The 23,347-nt window shown below is 41.8% G+C and overlaps 2 protein-coding genes across 3 annotated transcripts in view; one reads left to right on the forward strand and one right to left on the reverse strand.

Moving 5' to 3' along the window:
* CRYL1 (crystallin lambda 1) overlaps positions 1-23,347 on the reverse strand; it is a 61,818-nt gene that overhangs the window by 36,887 nt on the left and 1,584 nt on the right. For both annotated transcript variants that reach the window (XM_070749811.1, XM_070749810.1), the window contains exons 2-3: positions 18,241-18,348; positions 1,830-1,956 (exon numbers count right to left, since the gene is read on the reverse strand). In XM_070749811.1, coding sequence (XP_070605912.1) covers positions 1,830-1,956; positions 18,241-18,348 — 235 coding nt within the window. The remainder of the gene's footprint in view (positions 1-1,829; positions 1,957-18,240; positions 18,349-23,347) is intronic.
* Positions 11,602-14,723, forward strand: LOC139167238 (tigger transposable element-derived protein 1-like). The gene is made up of 2 exons (XM_070751684.1): positions 11,602-12,501; positions 13,245-14,723. The coding sequence occupies exons 1-2, from the start codon at positions 12,105-12,107 to the stop codon at positions 14,663-14,665; spliced, it is 1,818 nt and encodes a 605-aa protein (XP_070607785.1). The 5' UTR covers positions 11,602-12,104; the 3' UTR covers positions 14,666-14,723.

Here is a 23,347-nt window from a genome sequence, read left to right on the forward strand (position 1 = left end):
AGCCACAAGTCATAAAGTTGCCAAGTTTGAAGACCTCTGCTAGAAAGTACAATTCCAAAAGCAAAGTGAGAATTGTTACTTGTTGAATAACCTTGCAGTCATTTCCTCAATACCTTTAGCACATTGCCCCCTCTAGTGGCACATGTCCTCAATGCAGCTGTCAAGGAAAATTATTTGCTTTATCTATTTTTTAAAAACCTAACTGTCTGTTTCAAATATTTAACGCCAGGTGGTTTACAATATGTAAAATATATACATATATTAAAAAATTAAAACATGCAGCAGCCACAAAAATCATATAATATTCCCCACCCCCCAGAGGCCCTCTGGAGGCCAGAAACAGCCTGTTTCCCAACTCCCGGTGGGCCCGTTAGGCTCATGTTTCACTCTCCCCAGGCTCCAAAGGCTTTCCTGGAGCCAGGAAACGGTAAAAACACCCTCCCCCCCCCCCCCATTCTCCCAGAAGTTCTCTGGAAGCCAAAAACCCTCTCCCAAGAGCCTCTATGTGAGCCAAAAATCAGCTGGCCGGCACACACATGTACGTTGGAGCTGAGATAGGGCAACAACTCGCATGCCAGCAGATATGACTCCGCGTGCCACCTGTGGCACCTGTGCCCTAGGTTCGCCATCACTGGCTTAAACTTTTCTTTTCTGTATTTTGAGTGAAATATTCTATATTGTACGACCATCACAATTTATCACGCTGGGCAGGCTCCATTAAGCCAATGACTATCTTTACCTGAAACAGTTCAAATGAACGGAATAGTTATTGATGTTTTGCAGCAGATACAAAAGGTAGATGAACTCACAAGGTCTCTTTCGTGGGAATTCCAGTGGATCATCATCAGATCATGCAGAATGCAACTGCGAGAGCAATCCTGGGCTTCCCTAAGTATGCCCATGTTACACCAACACTCCACAGTCTGCATTGGTTGCCGATCAGTTTCCGGTCACAATTCAAAATGTTGGTTATGACCTATAAAGCCCTTCATGGCATTGGACCAGAATATCTCCGGGACCGCCTTCTACCGCACAAATCCCAGCGACCAGTTAGGTCCCACAGAGTTGGCCTTCTCCGGGTCCCGTTGACTAAACAATGTCATTTGGGGGGACCCAGGGGAAGAGCCTTCTCTGTGGCGGCCCCGACCCTCTGGAACCAGCTCCCCCCAGAGATCAGAGTTGCCCCCACCCTCCTCGCCTTTCATAAGCTCCTTAAAACCCACCTCTGTTGTCAGGCATGGGGGAATTGAGATACTCCTTTCCCCCTAGGCCTATACAATTTACGTATGGTATGTTTGTGTGTATGTTTGGTTTTAATAAGGGTTTTTAGTTATTTTAATATTAGATTTGTCACACGCTGTTTTATTATTGTTGTTAGCCGCCCCGAGTCTACGGAGAGGGGCGGCATACAAATCTAATAAATTAAAATAAAATAAAATAAAATAAAATAAATATAAATAAATAAAATAAATATAAATACTGTAAATATAAATAAATAAAATAAATAAAATAAATAAAATAAATAAAATAAATAAAATAAATAAAATAAATAAAATAAATAAAATAAATAAAATAAATAAAATAAATAAAATAAATAAAATAAATAAAATAAATAAAATAAATAAAATAAATAAAATAAATAAAATAAATAAAATAAATAAAATAAATAAAATAAATAAAATAAATAAAATAAATAAAATAAATAAAATAAATAAATAAATAAATAAAATAAATAAAATAAATAAAATAAATAAAATAAATAAAATAAATAAATAAATAAATAAATGAAATAAACAAAATAAATAAAACAAACAAACAAACAAACTCACCTGGACATATATGGCACCTTTGATAGCTTCTTTCAAATCCGTGCAACCGCTAATGAGAGCCATCTGCTGGTCAGCTTTGAGGGCGCCTTTTAGCATTCCAGCTGTTTCCAGTTCTTTCATTTGTTCACTATTTGGAACATAAAGTGAACATTAAGATCATTCCTTAAAAGCACTTCCAGACATATATTGGATTTAAACACGTTACAGTTTTAAATGCTTTTTCATTGATATCAGTATCAATTCCCAACTTTTGCAGATCACTACGGCTACCTCCATGGAACAAGGTATAAAGCAGTTTGTACTGCAGCCTTTCTCAACATCTCAGCCTCTTTCAACTGTGTGGGACACAATTTCCAGCATTCCCAGTCACCATGGAAACAAATTTAAAACTTGAAGAAAGTGTGAGATAACAGATGACAGCCAGTTTCAAAAATCCCTTATTTGAAACATAAATAAACTTTATTAAAAGAAATTCTTTTTTTTTTGCAGTAGATCTAATTCTGTGTGGATCCCCTATTATAATTATTAATTAATGATTTATTAGTTCATTAATTAATTATTAATCAGTGTGATCTACTAGATTGCCTGCTGGAAGTAAAGTATGATACAGGTAAGATACACTAGAAAATTGCTGAGTCAAGTGTTCGATGATGGGGTGGGTGAGAATCTAAGGAGGATCTAAGGAGGATGGTAATTGAAATTTCTAGACAGGTAGACAGTACGTATCTCAACTTTTTTATTTCTACATAAATTTTCTAAGTAAATTCTGCGCTATTTTCCCTAAAATGGGAAATTGCTTTCCTGTTTTGTTTGGTGCAAAATATAGAAAAATAGAAACATAGAAGTCTGACGGCAGAAAAAGACCTCATGGTCCATCTAGTCTGCCCTTATACTATTTTCTGTATTTTATCTTAGGATGGATATATGTTTATCCCAGGCATGTTTAAATTCAGTTACTGTGGATTTATCTACCACGTCTGCTGGAAGTTTGTTCCAAGGATCTACTATTCTTTCAGTAAAATAATATTTTCTCATGTTGCTTTTGATCTTTCCCCCAACTAACTTCAGATTGTGTCCCCTTGTTCTTGTGTTCAGTTTCCTATTAAAAACACTTCCCTCCTGGACCTTATTTAACCCTTTAACATATTTAAATGTTTCAGTCATGTCCCCCCTTTTCCTTCTGTCCTCCAGACTATACAGATTGAGTTCATGAAGTCTTTCCTGATACGTTTTATGCTTAAGACCCTTCCACCATTCTTGTAGCCCGTCTTTGGACCCGTTCAATTTTGTCAATATCTTTTTGTAGGTGAGGTCTCCAGAATTGAACACAGTATTCCAAATGTGGTCTCACCAGCACTCTATATAGCGGGATCATAATCTCCCTCTTCCTGCTTGTTATACCTCTAGCTATGCAGCCAAGCATCCTACTTGCTTTCCCTACCGCCTGACTGCACTGTTCACCCATTTTGAGACTGTCAGAAATCACTACACCTAAATCCTTTTCTTCTGAAGTTTTTGCTAACACAGAATTGCCAATACAATACTCAGATTGAGGATTCCTTTTCCCCAAATCCATTATTTTACATTTGGAAACATTAAATTGCAGTTTCCATTGCTTTGACCATTTATAATATAGTAGCATTTGCAACAACTAACCAGCAGATGGCCCTCAAATATACCGGCAGTAGATGAAGACTTATAAATTTAAAGACCTTTTGTAACTGGAAAAGGTAATTGACTGCATAACCAACATTATCCTTTATTTATTTTAAAATATATTGATATTATATTACATATACTGCTCAAAAAAATAATAAAGGGAAAACTCAAATAACACATCCTACATCTGAATGAATGAAATATTCTCATTGAATACTTTGTTCTGTACAAAGGTGAATGTGCACAAAAGCATGTGAAATTGATTGTCAATCAGTGTTGGTTCCTAAGTGGACAGTTTGATTTCATAGAAGTTTGATTTACTTGGAGTTATATTGTGTTGTTTAAGTATACCCTTTATTTATTTTTAGCAGTGTATTTTCTATTTCCTTTTGGAAAGTTTCACGTTTTTCAAGATCTGTTCACAAAGATTTTTTCTTTTCTCTGCAGATTTTGACTGCAACATTTTGGGAAAAAAAACATATTAATAACTTATTGTAGAAAAAAGCAGCACACAACCTCAAGCACGTTTCTATTCTGTTGCAAGTACAACTTCCAAGATATTGTCTCCAATTATAAGCAGAACAGCAAATCATTCCAGCCCTCAATTTCTCAAAATTTATGAAATTAATATTATATGAGATAACAAGTCTTAGGAAAGGGAGAGGAAGGGAACTTCCTTTAGTGAGATAGCAAGTCTTAGGAAAGAGAGAGGAAGGGAACTTTAAGGAAATGAACTGTTCCACAACTTCCTAGTCATTGATCTAAACCCAGCTGGGATAGTGTTGCATTTAAAGCAGAAGTTTCAAACTTGTGGCCCACAGGCTGGATATGTAACGCACTGGTCACGCTCATGCCGGACTTAGTGAAGGGGTAAAAAGTCGTGATACATCACGACAACACCATGACGACACGAGTTTGGCACCTGTCATTTAAAGTTTATTATTATTATTATTATTATTATTATTATTATTATTATTATTATTATTATTATTAATTGGATTTGTATGCCGCCCCTCTCCGCAGACTCGGGGCGGCTAACAACAGCAACAAAAACAGCATGTAAATCCAATCCTAAAAATATCTTTAAAAAACCCTTATTTGTAAAACCAAACATACATACAAACAAGCATACCATGCATAAATTGTAAAGGCTTGGGGGGAAAGAATATATCAGTTTCCCCATGCCTGATGGCAGAGGTGGGTTTTAAGGAGCTTACGAAAGGCGAGGAGGGTGGGGGCAACTCTGATCTCTGGGGGGAGTTGGTTCCAGAGGGTCGGGGCCGCCACAGAGAAGGCTCTTCCCCTGGGCCCCGCCAAATGACATTGTTTTGTTGACGGGACCCGGAGAAGGCCCACTCTGTGGGACCTAACCAATCGCTGGGATTCGTGCGGTAGAAGGCGGTCTCGTAGATACCCTGGTCCGGTGCCATGGAGGGCTTTATAGGTGATGACCAACACTTTGAATTGTGACCGGAAATTGATCGGCAACCAATGCAGACTGCGGAGTGTTGGTGTTACATGGGCATTTTTGGGAAATTGCTTTAAAGAGATAGACTTGATAAAGAGATAGACTTAAATACCTGGGAAAATGTATGGACATATAATTGGAAAATAACAAAGTCAACTTCCTTTAAAGAAAATCAAATTAAGATGTTTTATAGATGGCACCTGCCGCCAAATAGAATTGCAAAAATGTTTCAAACTAAGTCACCTAACTGTTGGAAATGCAAAATAGAAATAGGTACCTATTATCATACTTGGTGGACATGCCCAAAAGCAAAAGAATATTGGAACCTAATAGAAAAATGGTTAAGAGAAATAACCCAGCAAGAAATCAAGAAAACACCAGAATTTTTCTTACTAGGTATATCAAATAATAAATATAAAAAAGATATATATTATTTAATAGTTCATATATTAGTAGCAGCTAGGATAGTCTTTGCTCAAAAATGGAAGGAATTTGAGATTCCAAAAGAAACAGACATACTTTAAAAAGTTCTAGAATGTGCTGAGCTCGATATGATCATGAGAAGATTAAACAATCAAGAAGAATCAGAATTCTATAACGTATGGCAAAAGGTATATATTTGGTGGGAAATAAAGAAAAAGGGATAACTTTGTTGTTATACTACTTTCATGGCACCGGACCAGAATATCTCCGGGACCGCCTTCTGCCGCACGAATCCCAGCGACCAGTTAGGTCCCACAGAGTTGGCCTTCTCCGGGTCCCGTCAACTAAACAATGTTGTTTGGCTGGACCCAGGGGAAGAGCCTTCTCTGTGGCGGCCCCGACCCTTTGGAACCAACTCCCCCTAGATATCAGAGTTGCCCCCACCCTCCTTGCCTTTCGTAAGCTCCTCAAAACCCACCTCTGTCGTCAGGCATGGGGGAATTGAGACTTTCCCTCCCCCTAGGCTTATAAAATTTATGCATTATTATTATTATTATTATTATTATTATTATTATTATTATTATTTATTAGATTTGTATGCCGCCCCTTTCCGTAGATTCCGTAGACATGGTATGTTAGTATGTATGATTAGTTTTTAAATTGGGGTTTTAAATTAACTTAAACTTAAATATTGGATTTGTTTACATTGTATTATTATTGCTGTGAGCCGCCCCGAGTCTGTGGAGAGGGGCGGCATACAAATCTGATTAATTAATAAATAAATAAATATATATATTTGAACTAGTAGTTTTATTGTATTAGAGGGTGATTATTTACAATATAAATGTAGATTCCTTTTTTCTTCTTCTCTTATTTTCTTTACTTTAGTTTGATTTAATGCATAATTTAAGAATTTCTATATATGTTTTTATAAATTTTTAGATGTGTTTTTTACTCTTTACTTATTATGTTATAATTAATACTTTTACACACTTTATAGAAGACGTTAAACAATGATAAGATTTTTCTTTCTTTTTTTCCTTTTTAATGTAAAGATGACTTCTATCTTGAGCAGAGCGACTGTAACTCCACTGTGTGTTATATGTTATGTGTGTCATGTTTGTTTATGCAAATTAATAAAAATATTTTTTTAAATAAAGTTTATTGCTTCAAATAACCCTGCATGCTTAAACAGAGCAAATTCAATCATATTTTCTTCAATTTTCAGAATTATCAATCACTGCACTTTCCTATGAAAAATTATAAGAAGCATAATTGTTTGAAAAATAGGTGGGGTTTTTTTATTGTTTGTTTGTTATATCCTTTATTGATTCTACAAATAACTCAAGATGATGAACATGTCCAGCACCCTTCCTCCTCCTATTTTCTCCACAATAATCCTATCAGGTAGGGTGAGGTAGGATGGGGTGGGATGGCCTATGAGTTAATGAAGGGTCTGAACTTACCCAGGCAGCTTTCATGCATAAGCTAAAAGTAGAAATCACAATATTCTTAGGTCAGCACCTTAACTTGCCCAGGTTCGCCTGGTGCACCGGTTGCGGCCCTACCTGGACCAGGAGTCACTGCTCACAGTCACTCATGCCCTCATCACCTCGAGGTTCGACTACTGTAACGCTCTCTACATGGGGCTACCTTTGAATAGTGTTCGGAAACTTCAGATCGTGCAGAATGCAGCTGCGAGAGCAATCATGGGCTTCCCTAGGTATGCCCCTGTTACTCCAACACTCCGCAGTCTGCATTGGTTGCCGATCAGTTTCCGGTCACAATTCAAAGTGTTGGTCATCACCTATAAAGCCCTTCATGGCACCGGACCAGGGTATCTACGAGACCGCCTTCTGCCGCACAAATCCCAGCGACCGGTTAGGTCCCACAGAGTTGGTCTCCTCCAGGTCCCGTCAACTAAACAATGTCGGTTGGCGGACCCAGAGGAAGAGCCTTCTCTGTGGCAGCTCCGACCCTCTGGAATCAGCTCCCTCCAGAGATTAGAACTGCCCCCACCCTCCTTGCCTTTCGTAAACTCCTTAAAACCCACCTCTGTCGTCAAGCGTGGGGGAACTGAAACACCTCTCCCTGCCTATGTAGTTTTCTGTGTATGATATGATTGTATGTATATTTTTTATATATTGGGGTTCCTTGTTTTTTAGACTTTGTTAAATGTATTATTGTTATTTTAGAGTTTAACTATTAGATTTGTCATTTTTATATTGTTTTTATCATTGCTGTGAGCCGCCCCGAGTCTACGGAGAGGGGCGGCATACAAATCTAATTAATAATAATAATAATAATAATAATAATAATAATAATAATAATCTGATTATCAGTTTAACTGGCTCTCTAGTGATTCAAATCAAGACAACAGAATATTAATAGTAAAAATCAAATGGAATTATTCCATTCTTATTTAGGTATGTTTTTCTGTGAAAAGAGGATATCTGTTTCACCAGGCAGTTGGGAAGAACTGTATAAAGAAGTAGGAATGATGCTTAAGACTAATAAAACATGGTCAAGCATGAACTGAATTTAAATAAGGTTAAATCTGTAGGTAGGATATGGAAGGAATTGATTATCTGATTTAACCTTTATGCATTCAATTGTTGACAAATTTTGAAAAACCAACAAGTGTCAGGCATATTGAGGAGAATAAATATTCCTTTATTTTCAAAAGGGGGAAAAGGACAATCCAATCAATATAACAGTGATACTTGGGAGACTAAACTTATCTCACTTTTTAGTTGAATAGCTTTCTTCATAGATTGTGAGAATGCTGTGAATATAATTTTACTTCAGCAAAGAATCTGATGAAGTAGCCCGTGAGATTAATTCCCAAGGTAGTTGTATGGGCTACATATACGACAACTTGATGGAAACATACAAGGGTTATCAGGAAAGGTACGTAGCTCTTGCAGGAAATGTTTGCGGGGGAAGTTGGTATTACTATCATGTAGCAGAAAAGAACAAGCAGTGCCAGTGGTCAGTAGATCATTGACCGGCGTTGTGGTGAAGGTTAGAGATGAGCGTCCTCATTCCGTTTCCCTCCAAGTGCGAAGTGCACGTTGTTAATATGCTACCTGAACACTAAAGGCATGAATGCTGCTGCAATGGATGCCCAAGATTTATGCGCAATGAGTGCCCAAGATTTTTCTCGCTGATTGCTGAGTTTTGAATTTTTTGGCTGAAGGAGAATGCATTGATTGACGTTTGCTCTCTGGAGTATGGTCTATGTGCTTACTTCCTAAAAGAGCTCTCTTCTGCCATAGCTGAACCACTAAGCATAATTTTTGAAAAATCCTTCAGAACCAGCACACTTCCTACGCTATGGTCGAAAGCAATGGTCATCCCCATCTTCAAAAAAGGAGACCCCTCTCTTGTAGATAACTACAGACCAATTTCACTATGCTGCGTCCCATGCAAAGTCATGGAATCAATTATAAACAAATCAATTATGGTACTCTCCATCTAGAAACTAATAATTTGCTCTCTAACAAACAATTTGGTTTCAGAAAAAAACTATCCTGCAACCTGCAGCTCCTCCACTGCAAAAATATATGGACAACTCATCTAGATCAAGGGAAATCTACAGATGCAATTTATATTGACTTCTGCAAAGCCTTTGATTCAGTGGTCCACGACAAACTACTCCTAAAACTCAAATCCTATGGCATCTCAGGATCCCTCCATAGCTGGATTACAGCATTCTTGTCAAACAGACAACAAGTGGTCAAAATAGGAAGCACCATATCCACCCCCATCCCAGTTAAAAGCGGTGTTCCCCAAGGTAGTGTACTGGGACCAACGCTCTTCATTCTCTACATCAATGACCTTTGCGATTACATCACAAGCAACTGTGTCCTCTTCGCCGACGATGTAAAACTCTTCAACACCACCGATAACACAACTACTCTTCCGCTGGCTTCCCGCTACACAATAGTAATACCAACTTTCCCCGCGAACATTCCCCATGAGAGCTACATGCCTTGTAATCTTACTTTCCGGATAACCCTCGTAGCTGGTTTGAAAATCGCACCATTTCGAAGGATATGTGTCAAAGGTCATATCATCTCCTTCTGGGTGAAAAGTGCACGACGGTGCCAGGTGGAGGCATAGGCACAGAAAGGGAGGCAGGTAATCCCAATACTCTGCCCACTCCATGTAGGGTTTTGGATCACCTGCCTCCCCCCCTTCCCTGTGTCTCTAACTCGCGAGCCTCCAATTAGCCGGGCAGCTGCACAGTACAGTACATCCGGATGGCTTGTCTTCCCCGCTCCCTGCTTCTATGCTCAAACTTATCTGTGTTGCGCCAAGGGACCAGTGGGTTGTGGCTATTGCCAGACACTGTCGGCCCCTAAGCGCTCACCGCCTCTTGTGCTGGCCACGTCTACTCACTGGGCTTATTTTGGGGGTAGGGCTTATATTAGGCCCACCCCAAATAAATTAGGTAGGACTTATTTTCAGGGCGAATCTTATTTTCATGGGAACACAGTATAACAAAAACACCAGCAATGAAACTAATGAGATCATTCCTTTTCATCTAGTAATTCTCTGCTCTGAAAAATAAGACTTTTTTGGGTTGAGGATTTTGTTTCAGAATATGATATGCCAAACAATAAACACTAAAGTAAATACAAAAGAGACGTCATGTGCAAGTAGCTTATCTCCATGACAACAAGGGCTATAAATCAGTATTTTTATATTTCATTCTTGGTTGAGATTCTCAGGTAATGTTGAAATTGATCCTTGTAAATTTTAATGCAAATCGGCGATCAAGCTAAGATTCCTGTTTGAGAAAATGTCTGTTCTTTGGAAGATTCAAAAACCTTTGAGAAATTTTGTAGGAGACTTGCAAAGCTTTAACATGTTCGTCTGGAATCACTGAATCGGTGAAAACGAACTTTTTTAAAAAAATAATTATATATCCTGAGAATCTTTAATTATAGGAATAATGGTGCTGTTCTTTCATTTTAGAAATCAATTATTTGTCATGTTATCAAACATTTTGCTATATTCTGAATTATTGTTTTATAGAATTTAATATTTCAGTAATCATTCAATATTTTAAACATATAAGGATCAATTTTAAATTTAACAACTGCAAAACCTTTGTTAAACTGAAATTTGATCTCTTTCTGCTTTAGGAATTTAAATTTATGCTTCAGTAATTTCTAAAAACAATAATGTAATGAGATAACCATAGAACTACATTGCAGTTTATTAGCTGATCCACCAAAGAGCAAAGTTTTAAAAATAATGTCTATGTAAATCAGGTTTGATAAGGAACTGAGAAGAAAAAAGTACAGTGATACTCGTCTTACGAACTTAATTGGTTCCGGGATGAGGTTTGTAAGGTGAAATGTTTGTAAGGAATCAATGGAAAAGCGATTAATGCGTGCAAGCCGAAAACTCACCCCTTTTGCCAGCCAAAGTGCCCGTTTTTGCGCTGCTGGGATTCTCCTGAGGCTCCCCTCCATGGGAAACCCCACCTCCGGACTTCTGTGTTTTTGTGATGCTGCAGGGGAATCCCAGCAGTGCAAAAACAGGTGCTCTGCTGGCAACGGAAGTCCGGAGGTGGGGTTTCCCAGAGAGGAGAGCCTCAGCGAAATTGCAGCATCGCAAAAACACGGAAGTCCTCGAAACCCCACCTCCGGACTTCTTTGTTTTTGTGATGCTGCAATTTCACTGAGGCTCCCCTCACTGGGAAACCCCTCCTCCGGACTTCGGTTGCCAGCAAAGCACCTGTTTTTGTGCTGCTGGGATTCCCCTGCAGCATCACAAAAACACGGAAGTCCGGAGGTGGTGTTTCCCATGGAGGGGAGCTTCAGGGAAATCTCAGCAGTGCAAAAACGGGCACTTTGCTGGCAACAGAAGTTCGGAGGCGGGGCATCCCAGTGACGGCAGCTTGGGTTTGTAAGGTGAAAATAATTTGGAAGAAGAGGTAAAAAAATCTTAAACCCCGGGTTTGTATCTCGAAAAGTTTGTATGACGAGGGGTTTGTAAGACGAGGTATCACTGTATACACTTTTGTGACACAGTCCACTGTTGTTATATATTAATTAAGTAAAAGTCATTTAACATTCACATTTTGTGAATTCAAATTACAGTGAACCCTCGAGTTTCGCGTCCTCAAGGATCGCGAAAGGGCTATTTCGCTATTTTAAACCAATTGTTACCATCTCGATTCTCGCGAGCGCTACATCGCGATTTTCCGGAAAAAATTAAAAAAAAAAAAAAACTGCTTGGTTTTTCCCGCCCGATGACGTCACGCGTCATTGCTGATTGGCCGAAATCTCGGCCAATCAGCTTTGCAATTGCAATCAGCTTTGCAATTGCAATCGGTTTTGCAACTTTTGCAAAAGTTTTTGCAGCCGTTCCTTCGAGCCTTCGAGCCGTTCCTTCCAGACGTTTCTTCGAGCAGTTCCTTCGAGCAGTTCCTTCGAGCTGTGTCTTCCATCTGTGCCTTGGAGTTGCTGTGGTTTGCATCTGTGTCTTCCATCTGTGCATCTGTGTCTTCCATCTGCCTTGGAGTTGCTGTGGTTTGCATCTGTGTCTTCCATCTGTGCATCTGTGTCTTCCATCTGCCTTGGAGTTGCTGTGGTTTGCATCTGTGTCTTCCATCTGTGCATCTGTGTCTTCCATCTGCCTTGGAGTTGCTGTGCTTTGCATCTGTGTCTTCCATCTGTGCCTTGGATCTGTTTGGATCTTCTTTGAAGATGGCACCTAAACGTTCAATCCGGAGTGGAGGCGATGCTAAAAAGACCCGGAAGATGTTGACAATCAAGGAAAAGATTGAACTGTTGGACATGCTGAAAGCGGGACATTCTAATGTAGAGGTTGGTCGCCATTATGGGCTCAACGAATCGACTGTGCGATACATTAAGAAAGATGAGAAGAAGATAAGGCAAACTTCTCTGATATCATTCAACAAGGCTGCCAAAAGAGTAGTGACGCCTAGAAACAAAAGGCTTATGAAGATGGAAGCTGGTTTGTCTGTGTGGCTAGAAGACTGCCGAAAAAAGAGCATTGCTTTGGATACGAACACTATCCGAACCAAGGCGCAGCAATTGTACAACCGTCTTGAACACACAGATGCAGATGGGGTAGACCGAGGTAAGGAATGGTGTTTTTTATAAGTGTATTTAAGTGTTTTTTAAGGAAGGAGGGAAGGAGAGAAGGGAAGGAGGGAGGGAGGGAGAGAAGGGAGGGAGGAGGGAGGGAAGGAAGGAGAGAAGGAAGGAAGGAGGGAAGGAGAGAAGGGAGGGAGGAGGGAAGGAAGGAGGGAAGGAGGGAGGGAAGGGAGGGAGGAGGGAGGGAAGGAAGGAGAGAAGGAAGGAAGGAGGGAAGGAGAGAAGGGAGGGAGGAGGGAGGGAAGGAAGGAGAGAAGGAAGGAAGGAGGGAAGGAGAGAAGGGAGGGAGGAGGGAAGGAAGGAGGGAAGGAGGGAGGGAAGGGAGGGAGGAGGGAGGGAAGGAAGGAGAGAAGGAAGGAAGGAGGGAAGGAGAGAAGGGAGGGAGGAGGGAAGGAAGGAGGGAAGGAGGGAGGGAAGGGAGGGAGGAGGGAGGGAAGGAAGGAGAGAAGGAAGGAAGGAGGGAAGGAGAGAAGGGAGGGAGGAGGGAAGGAAGGAGGGAAGGAGGGAGGGAAGGGAGGGAGGAGGGAGGGAAGGAAGGAGAGAAGGAAGGAAGGAGGGAAGGAGAGAAGGGAGGGAGGAGGGAAGGAGGGAAGGAAGGAGGGAAGGAGGGAGGGAAGGAGAGAAGGGAGGGAGGAGGGAAGGAGGGAGGGAAGGAGAGAAGGGAAGGAAGGACTGTATGCTTTCATTCAAGTCACTTCTCTCTCCCTTTCCTGTCATTCTCTGTAGATGAAGGCGCTGATGACCCTGGAGACCCCCAGCCGTCAACATCTGCTTCTTTAGCCTCAGCCCCAGCCACATTCACAGCAAGCAAAGGGTGGTTTGAGAAATTTCAACGGCGCTATGGCCTGAAGAGTGTGTCATTGCACGGAGAAGCTGCCTCAGCAGATACAGGTGCAGCCGAAAACTTTGTCCAGGGCACGTTTAAAGAGCTAATTGCAGAAGGGGGCTACCTTCCAGAACAGGTGTTCAACATGGACGAAACAGGCCTGTTCTGGAAGAGGATGCCTTCAAGGACTTTCTTGATGCAAGATGAAGCCAAAGCCCCTGGCTTTAAGGCCATGAAAGATCGGGTGACTTTGATCATGTGTGGGAATGCAGCAGGCTTTTTGCTGAAGCCAGGGCTAATCTATAGGTCACGAAATCCAAGAGCCCTCAAGAACAGAAACAAGAATTCATTGCCAGTGTACTGGATGCATAATCCTAAAGCATGGATTACAAAACCCCTCACGCGGGACTGGTTTAATCAGTGCTTCATCCCACAGGTGCAGGTTTATTTGGCTGGCAAAGGACTCAATTTCAAAGTGCTTCTCCTAATGGACAATGCGGGAGGCCATGATGACCTGGAACATGAACATGATGGGGTGCAAGTCGAATTCTTGCCACCAAACACCACATCGCTTATCCAGCCGATGGATCAAGGTGTTATCCGCGCATTTAAGGCACTGTACATGCGCAATTCTCTTGCAAGCATCGTGGCAGCAATGGATGCTGATGCAAACTTCACATTGAAGGCCTACTGGCGTCAGTACACAATTGCATCTTGTCTGACGAACATTCGGAGTGCCTTAGTGGATATGAAGTCGCAGACAATGAATGCCTGCTGGAAGAAATTGTGGCCAGAGGTGGTGCATGCTCACAGGGGGTTTGCTCCCGAAGAAATTCAAGATGCTGCAGTCCAGAACTCTGTGAAGCTGGCACAGGCACTGGGTGGAGAAGGCTTCGTTGACATGACACCAGAGGAAGTCAATGGTTTGCTTGATGAGCATGGCCTACCGCTGACAGACAAAGATCTGGAGGAGCTGACCAGGTCAGCGAGTGAAGAAGAGGAGGAAGAGGGAGCTGAACAAGGTGAGGAACAAGAAGATGTTGGCCTAACGCTGGAGCGGCTTGCAGAAATGAACAAAGCTGCTGCAAATCTCCAACGCATGGCGGAACTTTGGGATCCCCACATGACTCGCTATTTTCAATTTAAGGCCTCCCTTGACAACACCATTGCACCATACAGAGCCTTGTTAGCCAAGGAAAAGAAAAAGCGCCAACAACTGCCCATAACTATGTTTGTCACGAGAACCAAGAGGTCTGCCACAACATCACCTGCAGCGTCCATTGTAGACATGGTGATAGAAGAAGATCCCGATTTATCCTAGTTATGCTAACCCCCCCCAAAAAATGTAAAAATGTAAATAAATATTTTTGTTATTTCTATCAGGATGACTAAGTGTGTTATTCAATGTGTACAGTACAGGTACAGGTAGAGGTACAGTACAGTACATTAAGGGGATGGGAAATGGTAATTTGTGGGTTGACAGTGTTGGGACTGAGTGGCATAGAGAAGAATGAATGAATGACTGAGTGAGTGAATGAAATTCAAACACAGGTGAGGGCTGGGGGGTTTTATTCTAGCAACTTGGTTGGGCAGTGCAAGAAACCAGATTTAAAATGAAGTCTGGGATCAAAAAGGTAAATTTCCTCACTGAGGACTAGTAAATTGGTTGGGCAGTGCAAGAAACCAGATTTGAAATGAAGTCTGGGATCAAAAAGTAAATTTCCTCACTGAGGACTAGTAAATTGGTTGGGCAGTGCAAGAAACCAGATTTGAAATGAAGTCTGGGATCAAAAAATAAATTTCCTCACTGAGGACTAGCATAGTGGTTGGGCAGTGCAAGAAACCAGATTTAAAATGAAGTCTGGGATCAAAAAGGTAAATTTCCTCACTGAGGACTAGTAAATTGGTTGGGCAGTGCAAGAAACCAGATTTAAAATGAAGTCTGGGATCAAAAAGGTAAATTTCCTCACTGAGGACTAGTAAATTGGTTGGGCAGTGCAAGAAACCAGATTTAAAATGAAGTCTGGGATCAAAAAGGTAAATTTCCTCACTGAGGACTAGCATAGTGGTTGGGCAGTGCAAGAAACCAGATTTAAAATGAAGTCTGGGATCAAAAAGGTAAATTTCCTCACTGAGGACTAGCATAGTGGTTGGGCAGTGCAAGAAACCAGATTTAAAATGAAGTCTGGGATCAAAAAGGTAAATTTCCTCACTGAGGACTAGTAAATTGGTTGGGCAGTGCAAGAAACCAGATTTGAAATGAAGTCTGGGATCAAAAAGTAAATTTCCTCACTGAGGACTAGTAAATTGGTTGGGCAGTGCAAGAAACCAGATTTGAAATGAAGTCTGGGATCAAAAAATAAATTTCCTCACTGAGGACTAGCATAGTGGTTGGGCAGTGCAAGAAACCAGATTTAAAATGAAGTCTGGGATCAAAAAGGTAAATTTCCTCACTGAGGACTAGTAAATTGGTTGGGCAGTGCAAGAAACCAGATTTGAAATGAAGTCTGGGATCAAAAAGGTAAATTTCCTCACTGAGGACTAGTAAATTGGTTGGGCAGTGCAAGAAACCAGATTTGAAATGAAGTCTGGGATCAAAAAGTAAATTTCCTCACTGAGGACTAGTAAATTGGTTGGGCAGTGCAAGAAACCAGATTTGAAATGAAGTCTGGGATCAAAAAATAAATTTCCTCACTGAGGACTAGCATAGTGGTTGGGCAGTGCAAGAAACCAGATTTAAAATGAAGTCTGGGATCAAAAAGGTAAATTTCCTCACTGAGGACTAGTAAATTGGTTGGGCAGTGCAAGAAACCAGATTTAAAATGAAGTCTGGGATCAAAAAGGTAAATTTCCTCACTGAGGACTAGTAAATTGGTTGGGCAGTGCAAGAAACCAGATTTAAAATGAAGTCTGGGATCAAAAAGGTAAATTTCCTCACTGAGGACTAGTAAATTGGTTGGGCAGTGCAAGAAACCAGATTTAAAATGAAGTCTGGGATCAAAAAGGTAAATTTCCTCACTGAGGACTAGCATAGTGGTTGGGCAGTGCAAGAAACCAGATTTAAAATGAAGTCTGGGATCAAAAAGGTAAATTTCCTCACTGAGGACTAGTAAATTGGTTGGGCAGTGCAAGAAACCAGATTTAAAATGAAGTCTGGGATCAAAAAGGTAAATTTCCTCACTGAGGACTAGTAAATTGGTTGGGCAGTGCAAGAAACCAGATTTGAAATGAAGTCTGGGATCAAAAAATAAATTTCCTCACTGAGGACTAGCATAGTGGTTGGGCAGTGCAAGAAACCAGATTTAAAATGAAGTCTGGGATCAAAAAGGTAAATTTCCTCACTGAGGACTAGTAAATTGGTTGGGCAGTGCAAGAAACCAGATTTGAAATGAAGTCTGGGATCAAAAAGTAAATTTCCTCACTGAGGACTAGTAAATTGGTTGGGCAGTGCAAGAAACCAGATTTGAAATGAAGTCTGGGATCAAAAAATAAATTTCCTCACTGAGGACTAGCAACTGAAGACTAGCAACTTGGGCAGGGCAAAAAAACGGGGCGAATAGGGGAGAGGGGCGAATCGGGGCGAATAGGGGAGAGGGGCGAATCGGGGCGAATCGGGCGGGCGGCGAGGAGCTCGGAGGCGCTGGTGGGGGGTGGCCGGCATGGAAAGTAAACATTGCCAGCCTCCGAACTGCCGTCGCCCCACCATCTGCGCATGCGCGGCCATTTTTTTTAATTTTTTTTTTAAAAAAAGAGATCACGCATGCGCAGATGATGCTTTTACTTCCGCGCCGCTACTTCGCGAAAAATCGACTGTCGCGAGGGTTCCTGGAACGGAACCCTCGCGAAACTCGAGGGTTCACTGTATTTACTTCAAAAACCACTGGAGATTATTGGAATGTTATAATTTGATATCATGACAGGCCATGGTTTTTATTTTTATGTAAATATTTAGTTGTTTCTGAGTTAAAAGCTGGGAAATATTAAAGGTTGCTCACTGCCCTTGGAAGTTTGAGTTTAGGTCTTTATGTATAAAAGAGATACTCTAGAATAAATCCAATCTAAAAATCTCAGGTGAATTTTTGTTATTACATGGGCAAAAAATGGTATTTATCTTGCTGTTAATGCTTTTACAACAAAACATTTGAGGAACTGGAAGATAAATTTGGACTTCTAAAACTGGATTATCATTATATTTTAAATTAAAAATCTTTTTATTTCTTAGTATATCCTAGATGTGCCAACAATTTTTGAAACTCCCAAATTCTTTTCAGTATCTCTTATATAGTTCAATAGAGGATTAAGGGAGGGATGTCAATTTTTTATATTAAAGATGTAAAATATTTTACATAAATATTTTATTATATGGGCCTGCTTTGTGATTTTCTAATTTTGGTCTAACAGTTGCATTATTCTTGATATGATTTGGGGAGAAAATTAGGATCAATTATCTCCGAGACTGCCTTCTGCCGCACGAATCCCAGTGACCGATTAGGTCCCACAGAGTGGGCCTTCTCCGGGTCCCGTCAACTAAACAATGTCGGTTGGCAGGCCCCAGGGGAAGAGCCTTCTCTGTGGCAGCCCCGGCCCTCTGGAACCAACTCCCCCAGAGATTAGAACTGCCCCTACTCTCCTTGCCTTCCGAAAGCTCCTTAAAACCCACCTTTGTCGTCAGGCATGGGGGAACTGAGACATCTCCCCCGGGCATATACAATTTATGAATGGTATGTTTGTATGTATGTTTGTTTAGCAATGGGGTTTTTAAATATTTTAAACTACAATTTGGATTTGTGATGAATTGTTTTATTTTGCTGTGAGCCGCCCCGAGTCTGCGGAGAGGGGCGGCATACAAATCTAAATAATAAATAAATAAATAAATAATAAAGTTAGATGACTTACCCAATTTTTTTCAAGCTTTTTGTAATCTGTGCTTCCACAGTGTCATAAAGCTTTACTTGAAAACCACCAGATGCAAAAACCATTGCCCAGCTGCTCCCAATGAGTCCACTAAAGAAAAAATCAAAAGAAAAAGTCAGTGTGCATTTTTATGACTGTTAGTAATGGCACTGCCAAACAGAACTGATGGAAATTGGTCCTAGAAACATAGAAACGTAGAAGACTGACTGCAGAAAAAGACTTCATGATCCATCTAGTTTGCCCTTATACTATTTTCTGTATTTTATCTTAGGGTGGATATATGTTTATCCCAGGCATGTTTAAATTCAGTTACTGTGGATTTATCAACCACGTCTGCTGGAAGTTTGTTCCAAGGATCTACTACTCTTTCAGTAAAATAATATTTTCTCATGTTGCTTTTGATCTTTCCCCCAACTAACTTCAGATTATGTCCCCTTGTTCTTGTGTTCACTTTCCTATTAAAAACACTTCCCTCCTGGACCTTATTTAACCCTTTAACTAGATTTTCTATTTTAGTATTTCCTTGCTATTTAATTTCCAAGCAATTTAAATATGAAACACATTACAGTGATCCCTCGATTTTCGCGATCTCGTTCTTCGCGAAATGCTATATCGCGATTTTTCCCACCCGATGACGTCACTCTCTTCCTTCCTTTCTCATCTTTCTTTCTCTCTCTCTTTCTCTATCTTGCTTCTTCCTCTCTCACACTCTCTTCCTCCCTCTCTCATCTCTTTCTTTCCTTCTCTCTCTTTCTCTATCTCTCCCCCTCTTGCTGGTGGGCGGCGGGCGGGCGGGCGAGCGGGGGCATCAGCGAGGAAGACCCAGGGAAGGTTCCTTCGGCCGCCCAGCAGCTGATCTGCTCGGTAGCGCAGCAGCAGCGAGGAGCCGAATCGGGGTTTCCCCTTTGCGTGGGCGGTGGGGAAACCCCGATCTTCGTCCGCTCGCTGCTGCTGCGCTACCGAGCAGATCAGCTGCTGGGCGGCTGCAGCAGCAGCGAGCAGACGAAGATCGGGGTTTCCCCGCCGCCCACGCAAAGGGGAAACCCTGATCTTCGTCTGCTCGCTGCTGCTGCGCTACCGAGCAGATCAGCTGCTGGGCGGCGGAAGGAACCTTCCCTGGGTCTTCCCCGCCGCCCACGCAAACTCCACCATCTGCGCATGCGCGGCCATGAAAAAAAAGGGCGCGCATGCGCAGATGGTGTTTTTACTTCCGCAACCCTACATCGCGAAAAATCGATTATTGCGAGGGGTCTTGGAACGGAACCCTTGCGATAATCGAGGGTTCACTGTATTACTGATTGTCAAGATCTAGTAGTGGAAGTTCAAAATCTGTCTTGAAAAAGAAGAAAAACAACAACACCAGAGACATGTAACAAAGAGATCTGCTCAAACCCAAGCTCTGAGATGGCCATTCATCACTTATAGCAACTTCTAGAGTTACCTCTTTATTTCTTCTTTATTTATTTGTGTCCTGCCTTTGTTATTTTTATAAGTAACTGAAGATGGCAAACATAACTAAAACTCCTTCCTTTTCCTATTTTCTCCACAATAATGACCATGTGAGGTGGATTGGGCTGAGAGTGAGAGAATAACTGACCCAAAGTCATACCTAAGGTGGGACTAGAACTCATGGTCTCCTAGTTTCTACCCCAGTGATGGCAAACCTATGGCACATGAGCCATTGCCCTAGCTCAGCTCCAACATGCATGTGTGTGCTAGCCAATTGATTTTTGGCTCTCACAGGGGCTCTAGGAGAGCGCTTTTGGCTTCCAGAGAGTCTCCGGGGGGATAGGGGAGGGCGTTTTTACCCCTGACCCCGGCTCCAGGGAAGTTTTTGAAACCTGGGGAGGGTGAAACACAAGCCTACTGGGCCCATCAAAAGTTGCGGAACAGGCCGTTTCCAGCCTCCAGAGGGCCTGTTTGCTATCACTGTTCTAGACTGATGCCTTAAGCACTAAGCACTAAAGTTCTATAACTGGATAATAGGACGGGTGACGTATAAATTTAGTAAATAAAATTGTATTCAACTATTATCAGCGGTGAAATCTAAACAGTTTCCTTACCGGTTCTATGGTAGTGGGTTGGTGGGTGTGGCTTGGTGGGCATGTGACCGGGTGGGCATGGCTAACTAGTAAAATGTCGTGAAACTCACTTAACAATGCTCTTACTTAGCAACCAAAATTTTGGGCTCAATTGTAGTTTTTCTTTCTTTCTTTCTTTCTTTCTTTCTTTCTTTCTTTCTTTCTTTCTTTCCTTCCTTCTTTCTTTTTCTTTCTTTCTTTCTCTCCTTTCCTTCCTTCCTTCCTTCTTCTTTCTCTCTTTCTCTTTCCTTTTTCTTGTCTCTCCCTGTCTCTCTCTCTTCCCTTTCCTTCCTCATTCTTTCTTTCTTTCTCTTTCTTTCTCTCGATGGTGGGAGAAGGAAGAAAGTGTTCAGGACCTGGCGGGGGCGTTGGCGTGGCCAGGAAAAAATGGGGGCAGGCCGCAGGCGCCTGGGCTACCAAAAACTACAGTCTCGTTGCCAGGCTATGTGCCAGTGGCTACATCCTGCCCAGCTCCACTTGCCACCACTTCCCACGAATACATTTCAATATCATCTTATGTTTTGACATTCTGAGAAAGGCTAATTCTGCAAATTGGCATCCAAAACCATTACTAAGAGAAATCCTCCACCAATATTATTAGTGAGAAACTCCTTTATGTATTCCCAATCAGCTGAAGAATATAAAAGAGTATTCTGCTGCATGAATCCCAGCGACCAGTTAGGTCCCACAGAGTGGGTCTTCTTTGGGTCCTGTCAACTAAACAATGTCGCTTGGCGGGACCCAGGGGAAGAGCCTTCTCTGTGGTGGCCCCGGCCCTCTGGAACCTACTCCCCCCAGAGATTAGAATTGCTCCTACCCTCCTTGCCTTTCGTAAGCTTCTTAAAACCCACCTCTGCCGCCAGGCATGGGGGAACTGAGATACTCTTTCCCCCTAGGCCTTTACAATTTCATGCATGGTATGTCTGTATGTATGTTTGGTTTTACAATAAGGGTTTTAACTGCTTTAATATTGGATTGTCATATGCTGTTTTACTATTGTTGTTAGCCGCCCCGAGTCTACGGAGAGGGGCGGCATACAAATCCAAAAAATCAAATCAATCAAATCAAATAAGTCTGATCTTTGATCAGCCTTGCTGTCTGTGTGCAAAGAAGCAGAAACAAGAGACTATTAAAAGAGATGGAGAAGAAGGAGGAGGAGTGGAGCTGTCACAAAGAAGAGGGGGTCAACTTATTTTCGAAAGCAGAAGGATGGTGCACCTGAAGGCAGGACAAGAAACAATGGATGGAAACTAATCATGCCAAAACAATCTTATTTCATTTTTTGACAAAGTGACTAAATTAGCAGACTAGCAAAATGTTGTGGACCAGTAGTGGTTTCTAAAACCCTTTACTACCGATTCATGTGCATGCACAGAAGCGTCTTGGGTGGGTGGATGGAGCCTTCCGCTGCCGGTGCTACCAGTTCTAGGAACTGGGCTGAACTGGGTGCAACCCACCACTGCTACGGACATAGTATATTTAGACTTCATTAAGGCCTTCGAGAAAGTAGACTACAACCTACTTCATGGTAAGCTAGAAAAAATGAGGTACATAGCATAATTACCATACAGATTTATAACAGGCTGGCAAACCATACTCAACCAGTTGCCCTTAATGGTACTACACCTACATAGAGGAAAATAAGCAATGGGAAACTACAAGGTTCTGTCTTAGGCCCAGTACTCTTCAACATTTGCCCTAAATGACTTGGATAAGGAACCAGCTGGCAGAAATAGCCAATACAGTGATACCTCGTCTTACAAACGCCTCGTCATACAAACTTTTCGAGATACAAACCCGGGGTTTAAGATTTTTTTGCCTCTTCTTACAAACTATTTTCATCTTACAAACCCACCGCTGCCACTGGGATGCCCCACCTCCGGACTTCCGTTGCCAGCGAACCACCCGTTTTTGCGCTGCTGGGATTCCCCTGAGGCTCCCATCCATGGGAAACCCCACCTCTGGCCTTCCATGTTTTTGTGATGCTGCAGAGGAATCCCAGCAGGGGAATCCCAGCAGTGCAAAAATGGGCGCTTTGCTGGCAACGAAAGTCCGGAGGTGGGGTTTCCCAGTGAAGGGAGCATCAGTGAAATCGCAGCATCGCAAAAACAGAGGTCCGGAGGTGGGGTTTCCCATGGAGGGGAGCCTCAGGGGAATCACAGCAGCGCAAAAATGGGCATTTCGGCTGGCAAAAGGGGTGAACTTTGGGCTTGCATGCATTAATCACTTTTCCATTGATTCCTATGGGAAAGATTGTTTCGTCTTACAAACTTTTCACCTTAAAAACCTCGTCCCGGAACCAATTAAGTTTGTAAGACAAGGTATCACTGTACTCTAGATCAGAAATCCCCAACCTTTTGGATCTCAGGGACCACCACCAAGGTCATAATTTTAAATCCCGCAGTCTGAGGTTGGTAAAATGAGGATCCAGATTGTTGGGGGCAATATGCTGACTCTGAAAACTGCTTAAAGAGTAAAGCACTGTAAAGTGGTATATAAGTCTAAGTGCTAATGCTATTGCTATCATATGTGGCCTGCAAAGTGAGTCACACTCCACTTGTTCATTAGATAAGAGCAAAGAAAGTGTTCTGCCTCGCTTTGCTAGTATCTTTTCCAGTTTTATTTCAGGAGCCCAAACTTTTCTAGGACGTTAATAATGTTTTTATGTTCTAAATTTCATGTTAGAAGGACGGACAATCCTATCTGCAGCTTAATAAAAACAGAGGCATGTTCTTCACTGTTTTATTCCACAATGTTCCGGGACCGCCTCCTGCCGCACGAATCCCAGCGACCGGTTAGGTCCCACAGAGTTGGCCTGCTCCGGATCCCGTCGACTAAACAATGTCATTTGGCGGGACCCAGGAGAAGATCCTTCTCTGTGGCGGCCCCGACCCTCTGGAACCAGCTCCCCCCAGATATCAGAGTTGCCCCCACCCTCCTTGCCTTTCACAAGCTCCTTAAAACCCACCTCTGTTATCAGGCATGGGGGAATTGAAAAAATGTTCTCC

The sequence above is a fragment of the Erythrolamprus reginae genome, chromosome 4, assembly GCF_031021105.1.
Source record: "Erythrolamprus reginae isolate rEryReg1 chromosome 4, rEryReg1.hap1, whole genome shotgun sequence".
NCBI classification, from domain to species: domain Eukaryota; kingdom Metazoa; phylum Chordata; class Lepidosauria; order Squamata; family Dipsadidae; genus Erythrolamprus; species Erythrolamprus reginae.